This window comes from Scyliorhinus canicula, chromosome 3 (assembly GCF_902713615.1).
Source record: "Scyliorhinus canicula chromosome 3, sScyCan1.1, whole genome shotgun sequence".
NCBI lineage: Eukaryota > Metazoa > Chordata > Chondrichthyes > Carcharhiniformes > Scyliorhinidae > Scyliorhinus > Scyliorhinus canicula.
The window spans coordinates 180,888,491-180,903,585 of record NC_052148.1 but is presented as its reverse complement, the minus strand read 5'-3'; the positions used below and the strand labels follow the sequence as shown (position 1 = coordinate 180,903,585).

The following is a 15,095-nucleotide window of genomic DNA, read 5'->3' as shown; positions in this document are numbered from 1 at the left end:
TGCAGAGAAAAATAAGAAGTGAGAGCACTTAAGTACCTTTGAAGTGGTCCAAGAACTGTCAATCATAGCTAGATGTTTATAAACATTGCAGTTAGTTTCACAGCTGGATGCTTGAGATCCATTCAAGTGTGAAGGGAAATTAAATTAAACAATCCAGACAGCGGGTTGTGTACAAACTGTCCATCACAGCCTTGTAAAACCAATTCCCATTGATGTGAATGAAAGCTTTGCAGATCAAAGATCTGGCGGAGTTTAAACCCAGCTGATGCTTTCTAAGAAATTACAGGTGCTGCTTTTTTCACTGTCTCTATCTGGACTGCTCTCTAGCTTCCAGGCAGGGGTCTCTGTAATGGGTGGGGGGGGGGGGGGGGGTAGGAGTCTGGTGGGAGTCTTTGTCATGAGTGGCTCTCTTGTGGAGGTCTCTTTCATGGGGGGTTTCTAGTGGGGGTTTCTGTAAAGGGGCCTCTGGTGGGCAGTTGTGGGGTGGTCAGGCCACCCTTGTACTGTGGGAGGTGCGGGTGACCCACCAAACCTTGTGGTGGGGGAGGGGTGATTTGCTTTGCGAGGGGGGGGGGCCCAGTGGCCAGATCTTGCTATCGGGCTGCCGTTCAAAATAACGGTCTGATATCAGGATTCACATCGGAGTCCCTTGCAATCCCTGCCATTCATAAATTTGCATGGCTAGGTATAGTGAATGCCTCTGGATTTCCACTCCCAGTCTGAGCACAAACCAGAGGCGATTCACCTTCGGCGGGAGAACATAGCCTCCTGAGCGGAGAATTCTGCCCTAGATAAATGAACAGCTGACTTACTACTTTTCCATACTTAATAAGTTACCTAGATGCAACGTGACTGGTTTTAGTTGAAGATCCAGCAAGAGCTTCAATCACCTTCAATGGAAAATTGAAATTTAAGCCAGTTTAACTTTGTTGGTTGCTCCTCTCTACCTTTTCTAATAATAATAGTAGTCTTTATTAGTGTCGCAAGTAGGCTTACATTAACACTGCAATGAAGTTACTGTGAAAATCCTCTAGTCGCCACACTCCGGGTACACTGAGGGAGAATTCAGAATGTCCAATTACCTAACAGCATGTCTTTTGGGAACTGTGGGAGGAAACCGGATCACCGGGAGGAAACCCACGCAGACACGGGGAGAATGTGCAGACTCCGCACAGACAGTGACCCAATCCGGGAATCGAACCTGGGACCGTGGAGCTGTGAAGCAACTGCGCTAACAACTGTGCTACCGTGCTGCCCTACTGAATATCAGATGCATAAATTCTGCCACAATTCAAATGAAACAAAATCAATACTTAGAAATCAGGAAAGTTAATACATTTTCATGAACATCTTTGTATCATTTGTTAATTTAGACTTCCAAACACAATGGTATGAACTTTCTTTAGCTTGAGTGCATGTAGCTTGACCTACTTTCTAATTTATCATTTCTGACTTAACAGGTTGTTGGTGTTGCCCAAGCAATCAACAAGAAATGTGGAACAAATGGAGTATTCACCAAAAAAGATGAAAAGGTAAAATAAAAAGGTTATTCCTCATTTATTTATTGAGAAACTCACCCTGTTTTGTTTAAATGAGAAGGAATGAGAATATATAATATAGTAAATGAAGGGAGCAGGGCAGATGACCCATTTCTAAATTCTAGATTTCTTCCAGTAAATATTATGATCAATACTATGGATGAGCACAAGAATGGGATCATTTATTACTTGCTGATTCATGAAAGATTTGGTTTTTGGTATGTCAATTAATTTTGTTGATATCGCTGCAGAACAGAAAGTAAAGGAAAGGAAGTAAATGTTTGCAATTTTAATTTAAAAGGTAGAAAGGATTTTTTAAAATCTTGACTTTTATCTGATGTGAATTTTAAAAGTATAATGTTCCGTTCCAGTATTTGATGCATCCAATCTATTATTTGTTCTTGTTGCATCATACAATGCAACTATTCATTTTATGTTCACGTTTCCCTATATTTTTAACTTTATTTTTCCAACAAATGAAATGGTTTAAAGGAGACTGTCACTCAAACAGAATTGTAAAGCATTGGAATAATACTTGTCAGTAAAGTCCCAGTTGCTTTGTTTAGGTGATAAGTGGTTACAGCAGTGGTACATTTCGACGTTTCCAAAAGTAATTCTGTGGTGTTAGTAAGCCTGTTTCACCTTGGGGTTTATTTTCTCTTTCCCCCTTTCCTCTTAAACCCCCACAGTTGAAGGCAGTGAATCGTGCGGAGGTAAAACTCCACAATGGTGTTGGGCACCGAGTGTTTTTTCTCAAATGGACATTTGTGAGTGTGAGACTAGACAGTGAATGTTGATAATGAAATGAAATGAAAATCGCTTATTGTCATTAAGTAGGCTTCAAATGAAGTTACTGTGAAAAGCCCCCAGTTGCTATATTCCAGCACCTGTTCGGGGAGGCTGGTACAGGAATTGAACCCACGCTGCTGGCATTGGTCTGCTTTACAAGCCAGCTATTTAGCCACTGTGCTAAACCATGGGTTATTTACTGCTATGGCCATTCCGACATCAGCTGAGTGATTCGTATTGTGAATCATTAAATGGCAGACAAAACTTTGTTTTAGTCTATATTAGTTCAGCAAATAGCACAATGGCCTTTTGGCAGAGAGAGTGTAAGCTAGCGTTATTGAGAAAATGCATTATTGTGAGTGGTGTAATGTACAGCACAGCAGGAGGTTCCTCACTATATAGTGCCTCTGCCAGTTCTTTGAAAGACCTGTCCAATGTTAGCCCACTTCTTGGGCTGGATTCTCCGACCCCCCGCCGGGTCGGAGAATCGCCGGGGGCCGGGGAAAATCCCGCCCCCACCAGCCGCCGAATTCTCCGGCACCGGATATTCGGCGGGGCGGGAATCGCACTGCGCCGGCCGGCGGACCCCCGCCCCAGCGATTCTCCGGTCCGCGATGGGTCGAAATTCCGCTGCTGTTATACCGGTCCCGCCGGCGTGAATCACACCACCTCACTTACCGGCGGGACTGATGGCGCGGGCGGGCTCCGGGGTCCTGGGGGGAGCGCGGGGCGATCTGGCCCCGGGAGGTGTCCCCACGGTGGCCTGGGCCGCGATCGGGGCCCACCAATCCGCGTCGAGCATCAGCCTCCGCGATGGCTGACGCGGAGATGACCCCCCCTGCGCATGCACGGGATGACGTCAGTAGCCGCTGATGCTCCCACGCATGTGCGGACTTCCGCCGGCCGGCGGAGTCCTTTCGGCCCCGGCTGGCATGGCGCCAAAGGCCTTTCCCGCTGGTCGGCCGTGCGCCAACCACTCTGGCGCGGGCCTAGCCCCTCAAGGTGAGGGTGTGGCCCCTAAAGGTGCAGAGGATTCCGCACCTTTGGGGCGGCCCGACGTCGGAGTGGCTCACGCCACTCCATCCCCCCGGGACCCCCCACCCCGCCGGGTAGGGGAGAATCCAGCCCCTTATCCTTTTTGCAATGTTGTTCTTGGATGAAATGACTACGGTGCTGTTTATTTGTTTTAGTGATTCAGGTAGGTACTATTGATCCCTTACATGCTAACAGGGAGTTGTTCTTCCAAGTTGTTTCTGAGGGCAATGCTTTCAGAGGGAATGGCAACCAAACTTGTCTGAGATCATCTTTATGTGAGTTCCATGTGGCATTGGGAGCACACGATTAGGGAATCAACCCTTTGGTATCCTGACTAACATACGTGATAGAAAACAGACTTGTTCAATTGTTCTTTATTAGGTCTACTGCATGCAAATTCTACCTTATTATCTGAGTAATATAGCAGGACGTTATTGAGATTTAGTAAAATGCGATTCAAATGTGAGGTTGTTATTTTTATGTGTGACATTTAAATGAGTAAATATGCCCCTCGCACAATTGTAGGATCCAAACACTATTGGAGAAAGTTTAACCTAAATATACAGGTCGGTTTGGGTTGGAAAAAGGGGATTAGAGTCTTAAATATACAGAGATGAGGAGACATTTGTTCACCCAAAGAGCGGTGAGCCTGTGGAATTCATTACCACAGGAAGTAGTTGATGTTAAAACATTGAATATATTCAAGAGGTGGCTAAATATAGCACTTGGGGCGAATGGGATCAAAGGTTATGCGGAGAAAGCAAGATTGTTAATGTAAGCTTACTTGTGACAATAAAAAAAGATTCTATTAGGCTATTAAGAACATAGAACATACAGTGCAGAAGGAGGCCATTCACACAAGGGTTACTTCGACTTGCAATCACAATATACTGCAAGTTAAACTACACCTATCAGCTACAATAACCTATACTCAACTTCAGGCGACCGGTACTGTGCAAGTGGATAAGGCCTTTATCTTGATCTCACATGGCTGGTTTGAAGAAGTGGCTCTGTCTCTGCTGAGCTCATCTGTCAGGTAGCGATCGTTGGTCTTGAACTTGGCTGTCTGGTCGTTATGCTGCAGTTGGGCTTGCAAAGGCCGTATTCAAAAGAGTCTGAGCACATGGTTGTGTCTCTTTTTATCCCTCTAGGGTTTCGCGCTCTTTGGGGCGGTCCTTAATCTTAGACCCAGTAATTCGACAGGCTTCGATCACTGCCTTCGATTTCGGCCAATAAAGGGGCGGGTGCCTTGGTGACTGGCCGGTCCTTAGCGGTCATTGACCTTGGCAGTTGGGCTCTCTGAGTAAAGGGAGTGGCGCCGATCAGTCTGTGGCTGTACTGGTTTCTTGATTGAAGTCCTATTGTTCTGGGGAACAGGTCATTAAAATGCAAACGAGCGGGGGTTTCAATCAGGTCTAGCTACCTGTGTTTCAAATACACAGAAGCTCTGTATCTGTCTGAGTCCTGGATTGGCCACAATTCTGTTGGCCCTTTGCAGGTGGCCATCTCACATGGCTACAGTCTTATCATCTTAACCACCTGAATAATACTGATTATACCCTATATGTTGCTAATTATTTAGAGTTTAGAGCTTTCTTAAAGTAATTATTGTGCTTTATTCTTCTGTTTAAGTTGCTGAGTGAATTGATTCTCCTTGTGGTCCAAGTCTTAATTTGACTTATTTTTAAGTTTAACAAAGGAAAAGATAGAAATTAGAAATTAGACTGATGCTAATTGTATTTTGCGGATGTTAAGTTCCATTGTTTAGTATCATTATTGTAATTTCTTTTCAGGATTTTGCTGCCTATTTGACATTTTGCGGGATTGTCCTTCACAAAGCTAAAGTGTATGAGACTTTACTGCTTGAAAACAGACGCAACCAGGTACTGCCAAGGGCAAACATGATACTCACAGAATTCCAGCATTAACACATTGCTTGGGAACTGGGGATGGGAGAATGGTGGAAGACCCCTGGGAATCCTCAAACCTCCCCCCCCCCACACACACAATTTTCTGTGCTATTTCACACTCTCCACTAAATATACCATGGCTGCATAGTAACCCATGAAACTTTCCTCTGTCGGATTCTGTCTAGATGTTGCTTTGCAGATTATTTTATCTATTTATCTTGCCTCCATTACGCCTGTTTACAGGAGGTGTTACCCTTTAGAAACATAAAACACAAAGAAAATAGGAGCAGGAGGTGGCCATTCAGCCCTCTGAGCCTCCTCCGCCATTCATCATGGTCATGGCTACAGAAAATAATAACAAGCTTCAGCTGAAGAGACTCAATGAGAAACGGAGAGCAGTAATTTGTTGACCTTAACATAACCTACCTCTCTCCAAGGACAGGAGGGGTGCATCTACTCATCTCGTGAAACTGCCAACTTTGACAGCACTGCTTTAAGTTCCACCCATAGTTCACAAGGTCACAGATGCTCTGTTTCCCTCACTGTGTTATTATCAACATGCATTTTCATTTCATTTTCAATAATTTGCAGAGCAAAACACTTGAGCTGAAAGGTGCAGCAAAATGTGTCAGTAACCAGTAAAGTTATTACATTAGAATACCAGAGTGCAAAATGGATGTACAGGATATAGAATAAACTGTTCTTTTCTCCCACATTGCCATTTCTCATATTGATGAAGATCCATGAGCGTCAGAGCAAGAAAAGACAAAAATATCAGAGCTAAAATTATATGCAGAAAACACTACTTAGGAGCTCTCACAGGGGAGAGCTTAGAACATAGAACATAGAACATTACAGCGCAGTACAGACCCTTCGGCCCTCAATGTTGCGCCGACTTGTGAAACGAATCTAAAGCCCATCTACACTATTCCCTTATCATCCATATGTTTATCCAATGACCATTTAAATGTCCTTAATGTTGGCGAGTCCACTACTGTTGCAGGCAGGGCATTCCATGCCCTTACTACTCTCTGCAGCTTATCTATGTCCCTCTGTAACTTGTAACATCCTTCTGCACTGCCCACAACTCCACCAACTTTAGTGTCATCTGCAAATTTACTCACCCATCCTTCTACGCCCTCCTCCAGGTCATTTATAAAAATGACAAACAGCAGTGGCCCCAAAACAGATCCTTGTGGTAACTGGACTCCAGGCTGAACATTTCTCATCAACCACCACCCTTTGACTTCTTCCAGCTAGCCAATTTCTGATCCAAACTGCTAAATCACCCTGAATCCCATGCCTCCGTAGTTTCTACAATAATCTGCCATGGGGAATCTTATCCAACGCTTTACTGAAATCCATATACACCACATCAACTGCTTTACCCTCGTCCACCTGTTTGGTCACCTTCTCAAAGAACTCAATAAGGTTTGTGAGGCACGACCTAACCTTCACAAAACCGTGTTGACTATCGCTAATCAAATTATTCCTTTCTAGATGATTATAAATCCTATCTCTTATAAACCTTTCCAAGACTTTGCCCATAAAAGAAGTAAGGCTCACTGGTCTATAGTAACCGGGGTTGTCTCTACTGCCCTTCCTGAACAAGGGGACAACATTTGCTATCCTCCAGTCTTCTGGCACTATTCCTGTAGACAATGATGACATAAAGATCAAAGCCAAAAGCTCAGCAATCTCTTTCCTAGCTTCCCAAAGAATCGTAGGATGAATCCCATCTGGCCCAGGGGACTTATCTATTTTCACACTTAATTCATTCCCTTTCTACTTCCCATCCACCTGTTGGCATCTATCAGTGGCCAACCAGTCTGCTTCAATCTATAGACTTACTGAAAATGCAAGGCAGGTTCCTATCATATGTATAGAGCTCCAAATGCTACTCTGGGAGACAATTGAATGGAGTGTGCACTGTGCACACTCTGCCCAGTTTTGCTTGGTGCTACAGCTAAAGAGGAGCCCAGAACAGTAAGTTTTAGAATCTAGTGCTCATCTGGACTTCACAAGAATGCCTGCTGCTGCTGCTCTGTACTCCCTTCCCCTTTGATCAGCAATTCTACTCCCACTCCACACCTCCTGATTTATCTTTCTACCAGCCAATTCATTCTCTGGAACACCAGCTGTAAATGAGTAACTTGCTCAATTGGTGCCCACAGCCTTCTATGATTATGAGGCCCATATCTAAAAATCATCATTTCGTCAAGTTGGTGGCATTCAATTAAAATACGTGGAATGAAAATTGGGCATGTTCTGCAGTGAGTGGGTGGTTCACTCTGCCAGGTTGCCGTCCAGGCATCAAAGTTCAAAATTACCCCGTTACCTACGTAAAAATTAATGTTAACATGGTTACAGATTTAAGGCACTAATATTGAGAACATGTTTCTTCTCAACATTATAGATTAGTCGATTAGTAGCAAACAATCCTGATGGTTCAAAATTAATAAATAAAGTGCAAGATTTTTACCATGTGAGTCAGTTGCAGCTAAAAGTAAAAGGGACAGAATCATTCAAATGTCTCTTCTCAATATTGTAATGACATTCTTGAAGGAGTTCTCTGATATCAACCGCAACACAATACATTTTTTAATTTTCCTCTTTTAAAATTTTTTTTCCAATAAGGGGCAATTTAGCATGGCCAATCATAGAACATACAGTGCAGAAGAAGGCCATTCAACCCATTGAGTCTGCACTGACCCACTTAATCCCTCACTTCCACCCTATCCCAATAACGCCTCTTAACCTTTTTTAGTCACTAAGGGCAATTTATCATGGCCAATCCACCTAACCTGCACATCCCTGGACTGTGGGAGGAAACCCCCGCAGACACGGGGAGAACATGCAGACTCCGCATAGACAGTGACCCAGTGGGGAATCAAACCTGGGACCCTGGCACTGTGAAGACATAGTGCTAATCACTTGTGCTACCGTGCTGCCCACCTACATTGCACATCTTTGGGTTCTGGGGGTGAGACCCATGCAAACACATGGAGAATGTGCAAACGCCACACAGCCAGTGGCCCGGGGCCGAGATTGAATCCGGGTCCTCGGCGTGGTGAGGCTGCGGTGCTAACCACTGTGCCACCCAATTTTTTCATTTTCAATGTGTTTGTAATTTCACTGGAAATGCTAATCAGAGGAAATGTAATTGTGAATGCATTTTCAAATTCACAATGCATATCTACCAGAGATATTCTTACTCTGTACGTGAGGGGAGGTGGTGGTGTAGTGGGTTTGTCACTCAACTAGTAAACCAGATAATTCAATGCAATTCTCTGGGGGCCCAGGTTCAAATCCCACTATTGCAGATGGTGAAATTTAAATTCAATCAAAATCTGTGAGAATTGAAAGTCTAATTTTGACCATGAAACCATTGTTGATTGTTGTAAAAACCTATCTGGTTCACTCATGTCCTTCAGAAAGGAAATTTGCCTTTTTTACCTGCTCTGGTCGACATGTGACTCCAATGTGGTTGACTGTTAAGTGATTGACTCTTCACTGCCCCCTCAAAGGCAATTAGGGATGGGCAATAAATGTTGACACAGCCTGTGATGCCCATGTCCCATGAATGAATAAAAATATTGCAAACTGGTCAAAAATTACCTTTTGGATGCTTCCTTTTTATTATAAAAAATGGCTTGTTGAATTTTTGTCACTTTAATAAATGTGGAGAAATAACAATGCAGAACTTACTTATTGTTAATGCTTTCTATTGCAAGGTTCTACTTGATCTTGCATCTCTGATATTTGAGGAGCAACACTCGTTGGAAGTAATTGTGAAGAAGATTGCAGCAACTATCCTATCATTTATGCAGGCTCAGAGTTGTACCATCTTCATTGTGGATAACAATTCCTCTGTGAGTATTAGAATGTGGTTGATATATTGGCCCAGGCCTGTCAGAGATGTGGAGATGGGTGGGGGCGTGCAAAATTCCTCAGCTGCACGAGTAGTTTCCCATGGAACCTTTGACGGAGGTTTCCTAGACTTGAGGGCTTGAGGCCTGCTCTTGCTTCTTATGTTCTTTCTGATCACAAAGTCTCTCAGGGTCTAGATAAATTTTCATGACTCTATATGAGAATTTGGGCAAAGGCAAGATTCCGCAAAGGACAGAATCTAGCTCTCTGGTGCACCAGGAGCAGGTGGAGTTTGGATTCCATATGTTTCTGCCCCCTAAGCCTCATGGTTGGTGTGCTGAATGAGAGAGGTGACAGACATCTGAAGGGCAAAAATGGGTTTACTTTTGAGGGGGTTGGGGGAACATAATGAGATCATGTCTAAGACCCTAAAGGAGTTTCAGTTTAATTTATGAAACCGCAACCCCCTTACAAAAAGATTATTTTTAGTATTTCTAGGAAGGTGTTGGGGATGGAGGATTGTGGTGGGGGGAAGGTGGAATCATCCCACTCACACCTCCAGCCCCCAGATCCGGCAGTAATGTTGGATTTTCCAGTACTTTGGATTGATGAGGTCCTGTGAAGGTACAGGTGCCTGCCAGCCCTATTCGAACGGAGAACCATCTCCTTAACCTGCCTTACTCTGGCAGTCAGTGCTGCAGAGCACCAGCAGACGTGTTTCTGGTTTTAGTCCTGTGAAAGCCCTGAGCTTGTAAAAATCTGGCCAGAGTCTCACTGATAGGAAGAACATTTCCTCACTCGCTCTGAAGTGAATCACCCTTTCACCCTATTTCTTTATATGTTTTACATACATTTCCAATTAGGTTAATCTTATAGTTTATAGTTGATAAGGCAATAAACAGCTTTTTTTAGACATATGCCCCCAGGAATCAATTGGAACGGCTTTGTAAATTTAAATACAAGCAGTTAATAAAAAGCCCATTGCCTCAGGCAATCTTTTCATTATTCATTTAACCTTCCTTTTGGCAATTCATACTGTGGTCTCCTCAAATCCCTGATACCAGCCTCCTTCATTTATTGTCTGTGAGACTACTTTTCAGTATTGCATATTCAGACCTTTTCAATGGTATCTGTGCTAGTCTGATAAGCAACAAGGAGTGAATATATAAAATAATCAACATAAGAACATAAGAACATAAGAACTAGGAGCAGGAGTAGGCCATCTGGCCCCTCGAGCCTGCTCCGCCATTCAATGAGATCATGGCTGATCTTTTGTGGACTCAGCTCCACTTTCCGGCCCGAACACCATAACCCTTAATCCCTTTATTCTTCAAAAAACTATCTATCTTTACCTTAAAAACATGTAATGAAGGAGCCTCAACTGCTTCACTGGGCAAGGAATTCCATAGATTCACAACCCTTTGGGTGAAGAAGTTCCTCCTAAACTCAGTTCTAAATCTACTTCCCCTTATTTTGAGGCTATGCCCCCTAGTTCTGCTGTCACCCGCCAGTGGAAACAACCTGCCCGCATCTATCCTATCTATTCCCTTCATAAATTTAAATGTTTCTATAAGATCCCCCCTCATCCTTCTAAATTCCAACGAGTACAGTCCCAGTCTACTCAACCTCTCCTCATAATCCAACCCCTTCAGCTCTGGGATTAACCTAGTGAATCTCCTCTGCACACCCTCCAGCGCCAGTACGTCCTTTCTCAAGTAAGGAGACCAAAACTGAACACAATACTCCAGGTGTGGCCGCACTAACACCTTATACAATTGCAACATAACCTCCCTAGTCTTAAACTCCATCCCTCTAGCAATGAAGGACAAAATTCCATTTGCCTTCTTAATCACCTGTTGCACTTGTAAACCAACCTTCTGTGACTCATGCACTAGCACACCCAAGTCTCTCTGAACAGCGGCATGCTTTAATATTTTATCGTTTAAATAATAATCCCGTTTGCTGTTATTCCTACCAAAATGGATAACCTCACATTTGTCAACATTGTATTCCATCTGCCAGACCCGAGCCCATTCACTTAACCTATCCAAATCCCTCTGCAGACTTCCAGTATCCCCTGCACTTTTCGCTTTACCACTCATCTTAGTGTCATCTGCAAACTTGGACACATTGCCCTTGGTCCCCAACTCCAAATCATCAATGTAAATTGTGAACAATTGTGGGCCCAACACGGATCCCTGAGGGACACCACTAGCTACTGATTGCCAACCAGAGAAACACCCATTTATCCCAACTCTTTGCTTTCTATTAATTAACCAATCCTCTATCCATGCTACTACTTTACCCTTAATGCCATGCATCTTTATCTTATGCAGCAACCTTTTGTGTGGCACCTTGTCAAAGGCTTTCTGGAAATCCAGATATACCACATCCATCGGCTCCCCGTTATCTACTGCACTGGTAATGTCCTCAAAAAATTCCACTAAATTAGTTAGGCACGACCTGCCTTTTACGAACCCATGCTGCGTCTGCCCAATGGGACAATTTCTATCCAGATGCCTCGCAATTTCTTCCTTGATGATAGATTCCAGCATCTTCCCTATTACCGAAGTTAAACTCACTGGCCTATAATTTCCTGCTTTCTGCCTACCTCCTTTTTTAAACAGTGGCGTCACGTTTGCTAATTTCCAATCCACCGGGACCACCCCAGAGTCTAGTGAATTTCGGTAAATTATCACTAATGCATCTGCAATTTCCCTAGCCATCTCTTTTAGCACTCTGGGATGCATTCCATCAGGGCCAGGAGACTTGTCTACCTTTAGCCCCAATAGCTTGCCCATCACTCCCTCCTTAGTGATAACAATCGTCTCAAGGTCCTCACCTGTCATAGCCTCATTTCTATCAGTCACTGGCATGTTATTTGTGTCTTCCACTGTGAAGACCGACCCAAAAAACCTGTTCAGTTCCTCAGCCATTTCCTCATTTCCCATTATTAAAACTCCCTTCTCATCCAGCTAAAGGTATGTTTCAGAGCAATACAAAACAGAGGTTAACCTATCGGAGACAGTGTCACAGTGATAATATCACTAGACCAGTAATCCACAGGCCCAGGCTTATGTCCTGGGGACATGGGTTCAACCCCACCATGGCCACAGGTGGAATGTACATTCAGCTTTTTCAAAATTGGGAATTGAAAGCTAGTCTCAATAACGGTGACCATAAAATTCTCGGTGCTTATCATAACAATCCACCTGGTTCGGTAATATTCTTTAAGGAAGGAAATCCGGTGTCCTTACCTGGTCTGGCCTACATGTGACTCCAGACCCACAGATATGTGGTTGACTCTTAACTGTCCTCTACAATGGCCTGGCAAGCCACTCCGTTCAAGGGCAATTAGGGATGGGCAACAAATGTTGGCCTTGCCACTGACACTTGCATCCTATGAAGGAATACATTTTAAAAATCTCCAAACCAGGCAGCAGCTGTGACAATCTTAAGAGTAATATAACTGCATTTTTGAACAGTATATCCTCACTTCATGAAACAGAACAAGCAATTTTGGTTTGTGTGCACATGGAACTAAATACAGGAAGGCACATGCCACAAGTCCCAGAATGGATCCTTTTCTATTTATTTCTTTTCCAGACTTGGAAACCATAAGACCATAAGACATAAAAGCAGAATTAGGCCACTCGGCCCATCGAGTCTGCTCCGCCATTCAATCATGGCTGATATTTTTCTCATCCCCATTCTCATGCCTTCTCCCCTTTACCCCTGATCCCCTTATTAATCAAGAACCTATCTATCTCTGTCTCAAAGACACTCAGTGATTTGTCCTCCACAGCCTTCCGCGGCAAAGAGTTCTACAGATTCACCAACTTCTGGCTGAAGAAATTCCTCCTCACCTCTGTTTTAAAGGATCGTCCCTTTAGTCTGAGATGGTGTCCTCTGGTCCTAGTTTTTCCGACAAGTGGAAACATCCTCTCCAAGTCCACTCTATCCAGGCCTCGCAGTATCCTGTAAGTTTCATTAAGATCCCCCCTCATCCTTCTAAACCCCAACGAGTACAGACCCAGAGTCCGCAACCGTTTCTCATACGACAAGCTCTTCATTCCAGGAATCATTCTTGTGAACCCCCTCTGGACCCTTTCCAAAGCCAGCATATCTTTCCTTAGATACGGGGCCCAAAACTGCTCACAATACTCATTATACCTTACACAGCCTCAGAAGTACATCCCTGGTCTTGTATTCTAACCCTCTTGACATGAATGCTAACATTGCATTTACCTTCCTAACTGCCGACTGAACCTGCACATTAAACTTAAGAGAATCGTGAACAAGGACTCCCAAGTCCCTTTATGCTTCTGATTTCCTAAGCATTTCCCCATTCAGAAAATAGTCTGTGCCTAAATTCCTCCTTCCAAAGTGCATGACCTCACACTTTTCCACATTGTATTTCATCTGCCACCTCTTTGCCCTCTGTCGTAGTCTGTCCAAGACCTTCTGCAGACCACCTGCTTCGTCAATACTACCTGTCCCTTTACAAATCTTGGGCGGGATTCTCCGACCCCCGGAGGGGTTGGAGAATCACCTGGGGCCGGCGTCAATCCCACCCCCGCCGTGTCCCGAATTCGCCGCCCCCCGAGATTCGTCAGGGGCGGGAATCGCGGCGGTCGGGGGGCCCCCTGCGGCGATTCTCCAGCCCGCAATGGGCCAAAGTCCCGCTGCTGACAGGCCTCTCCCACCGACGGGAATCAAAACACCTACCTGACCGGCGGGATTGGCGGCGAGGGCGGGCTCCGGGGTCCTGGCGGGGGGCACGGGGCGATCTAACCCCGGTGGTCCCCCACGGTGGCATGGCCCACGATCGGGGCCCACCGATCGGCGGGCGGGCCTGTGCCGTGGGGCACTCTTTATCTTCCGCCTCCGCTATGGCTTTCACCATGGCCTCCATGGCAGAGGCGGAAGAGACCCCCTCCGCCAGTATGACATCAGCAGCCGCCGATGCTCTGGCGCATGCGCGGAATTACGCCGGCCGGCGAAGTCCTTTCGGCCCCGGCTGCCGTGGCGCCAAAGGCCGTTCACGCCAGCCGGCGGAGTGGGAACCGCTCCGGCGCGGGCCTAGCACCTCAATGTGAGAGCTTGGCCCCTAAAGGTGCGGAGAATTGCGCACCTTTGGGGCGGCCCGAGCCGGAGTGGTTCACACCACTTTGACACGCCGGGACCCCCCTCCCCGCCGGGTAGGGGAGGCCTTTGTGCCTCCAGTTCCTGCTTCTGGATCATTAATGTATATTGTGAAAAGCTGTGGTGACAGCACCGACCCCTGAGGCACACCACTAGTCACCTGCTGCCATCCTGAAAAAGACCCCCTCATCGCCTCATCACCTTCCCTGAAAGTATGACAATTGAGATGGAAAACTTAGGGTGTGATTTTCTAGCCTTCCCTGCTAGTGGAATCTTGCAGTCCTACCAGAACTGACCCACCAGAGCAGGTTCACTGGCGGGTGAAACCTCTCCGGGTTTCACGACAGCGTCGGGCCTTGCAGAGAATTCCGCCCCTGGAGAATTGAGTACAGTTTTGGTCTCCTTATCTGAGGAAGATATACTTGCCATTTGTAAGTTGGTCAGGCTGCCTATGAGGGCAGACATTCACCCTCCCCTTCCCTACCCCCACCCCCATCCCCGTGGAGGCTGGTGGATAGGGACTAAAGAGTATTGCCATAAATTCCTTATGGTCAACCTGCTTTCCTTGGAAATTTGTGGTATTTCATGCAGTCAAAGTAGGCATGGAACAAAAACAGCTCAGAGAATAATAGAAGATACACAGAACAAAGCAGATTTTAGCAGAAGTCAGCTGGAAAATACTGGTGTTGACAAGGTAGCCCAAAACTATCATTGCTATTTAGCATTATGAAAAAATAGTCTTGCAGAATTTGAGAATTGCTTGAAGACTCAGATTGAAATATTTTGCTGGAGCAAAAGACCCTTTATC

General features: G+C 45.2%; 1 protein-coding gene across 3 annotated transcripts in view; it reads left to right on the top strand.

Moving 5' to 3' along the window:
- The window catches only part of pde5ab (phosphodiesterase 5A, cGMP-specific, b), a 143,671-nt gene that overhangs the window by 60,638 nt on the left and 67,938 nt on the right, over window positions 1-15,095 (top strand). For all 3 annotated transcript variants that reach the window (XM_038791842.1, XM_038791841.1, XM_038791843.1), the window contains exons 4-6: window positions 1,461-1,532; window positions 5,156-5,245; window positions 9,007-9,144. In XM_038791842.1, the coding sequence (XP_038647770.1) occupies window positions 1,461-1,532; window positions 5,156-5,245; window positions 9,007-9,144 (300 nt within the window). The remainder of the gene's footprint in view (window positions 1-1,460; window positions 1,533-5,155; window positions 5,246-9,006; window positions 9,145-15,095) is intronic.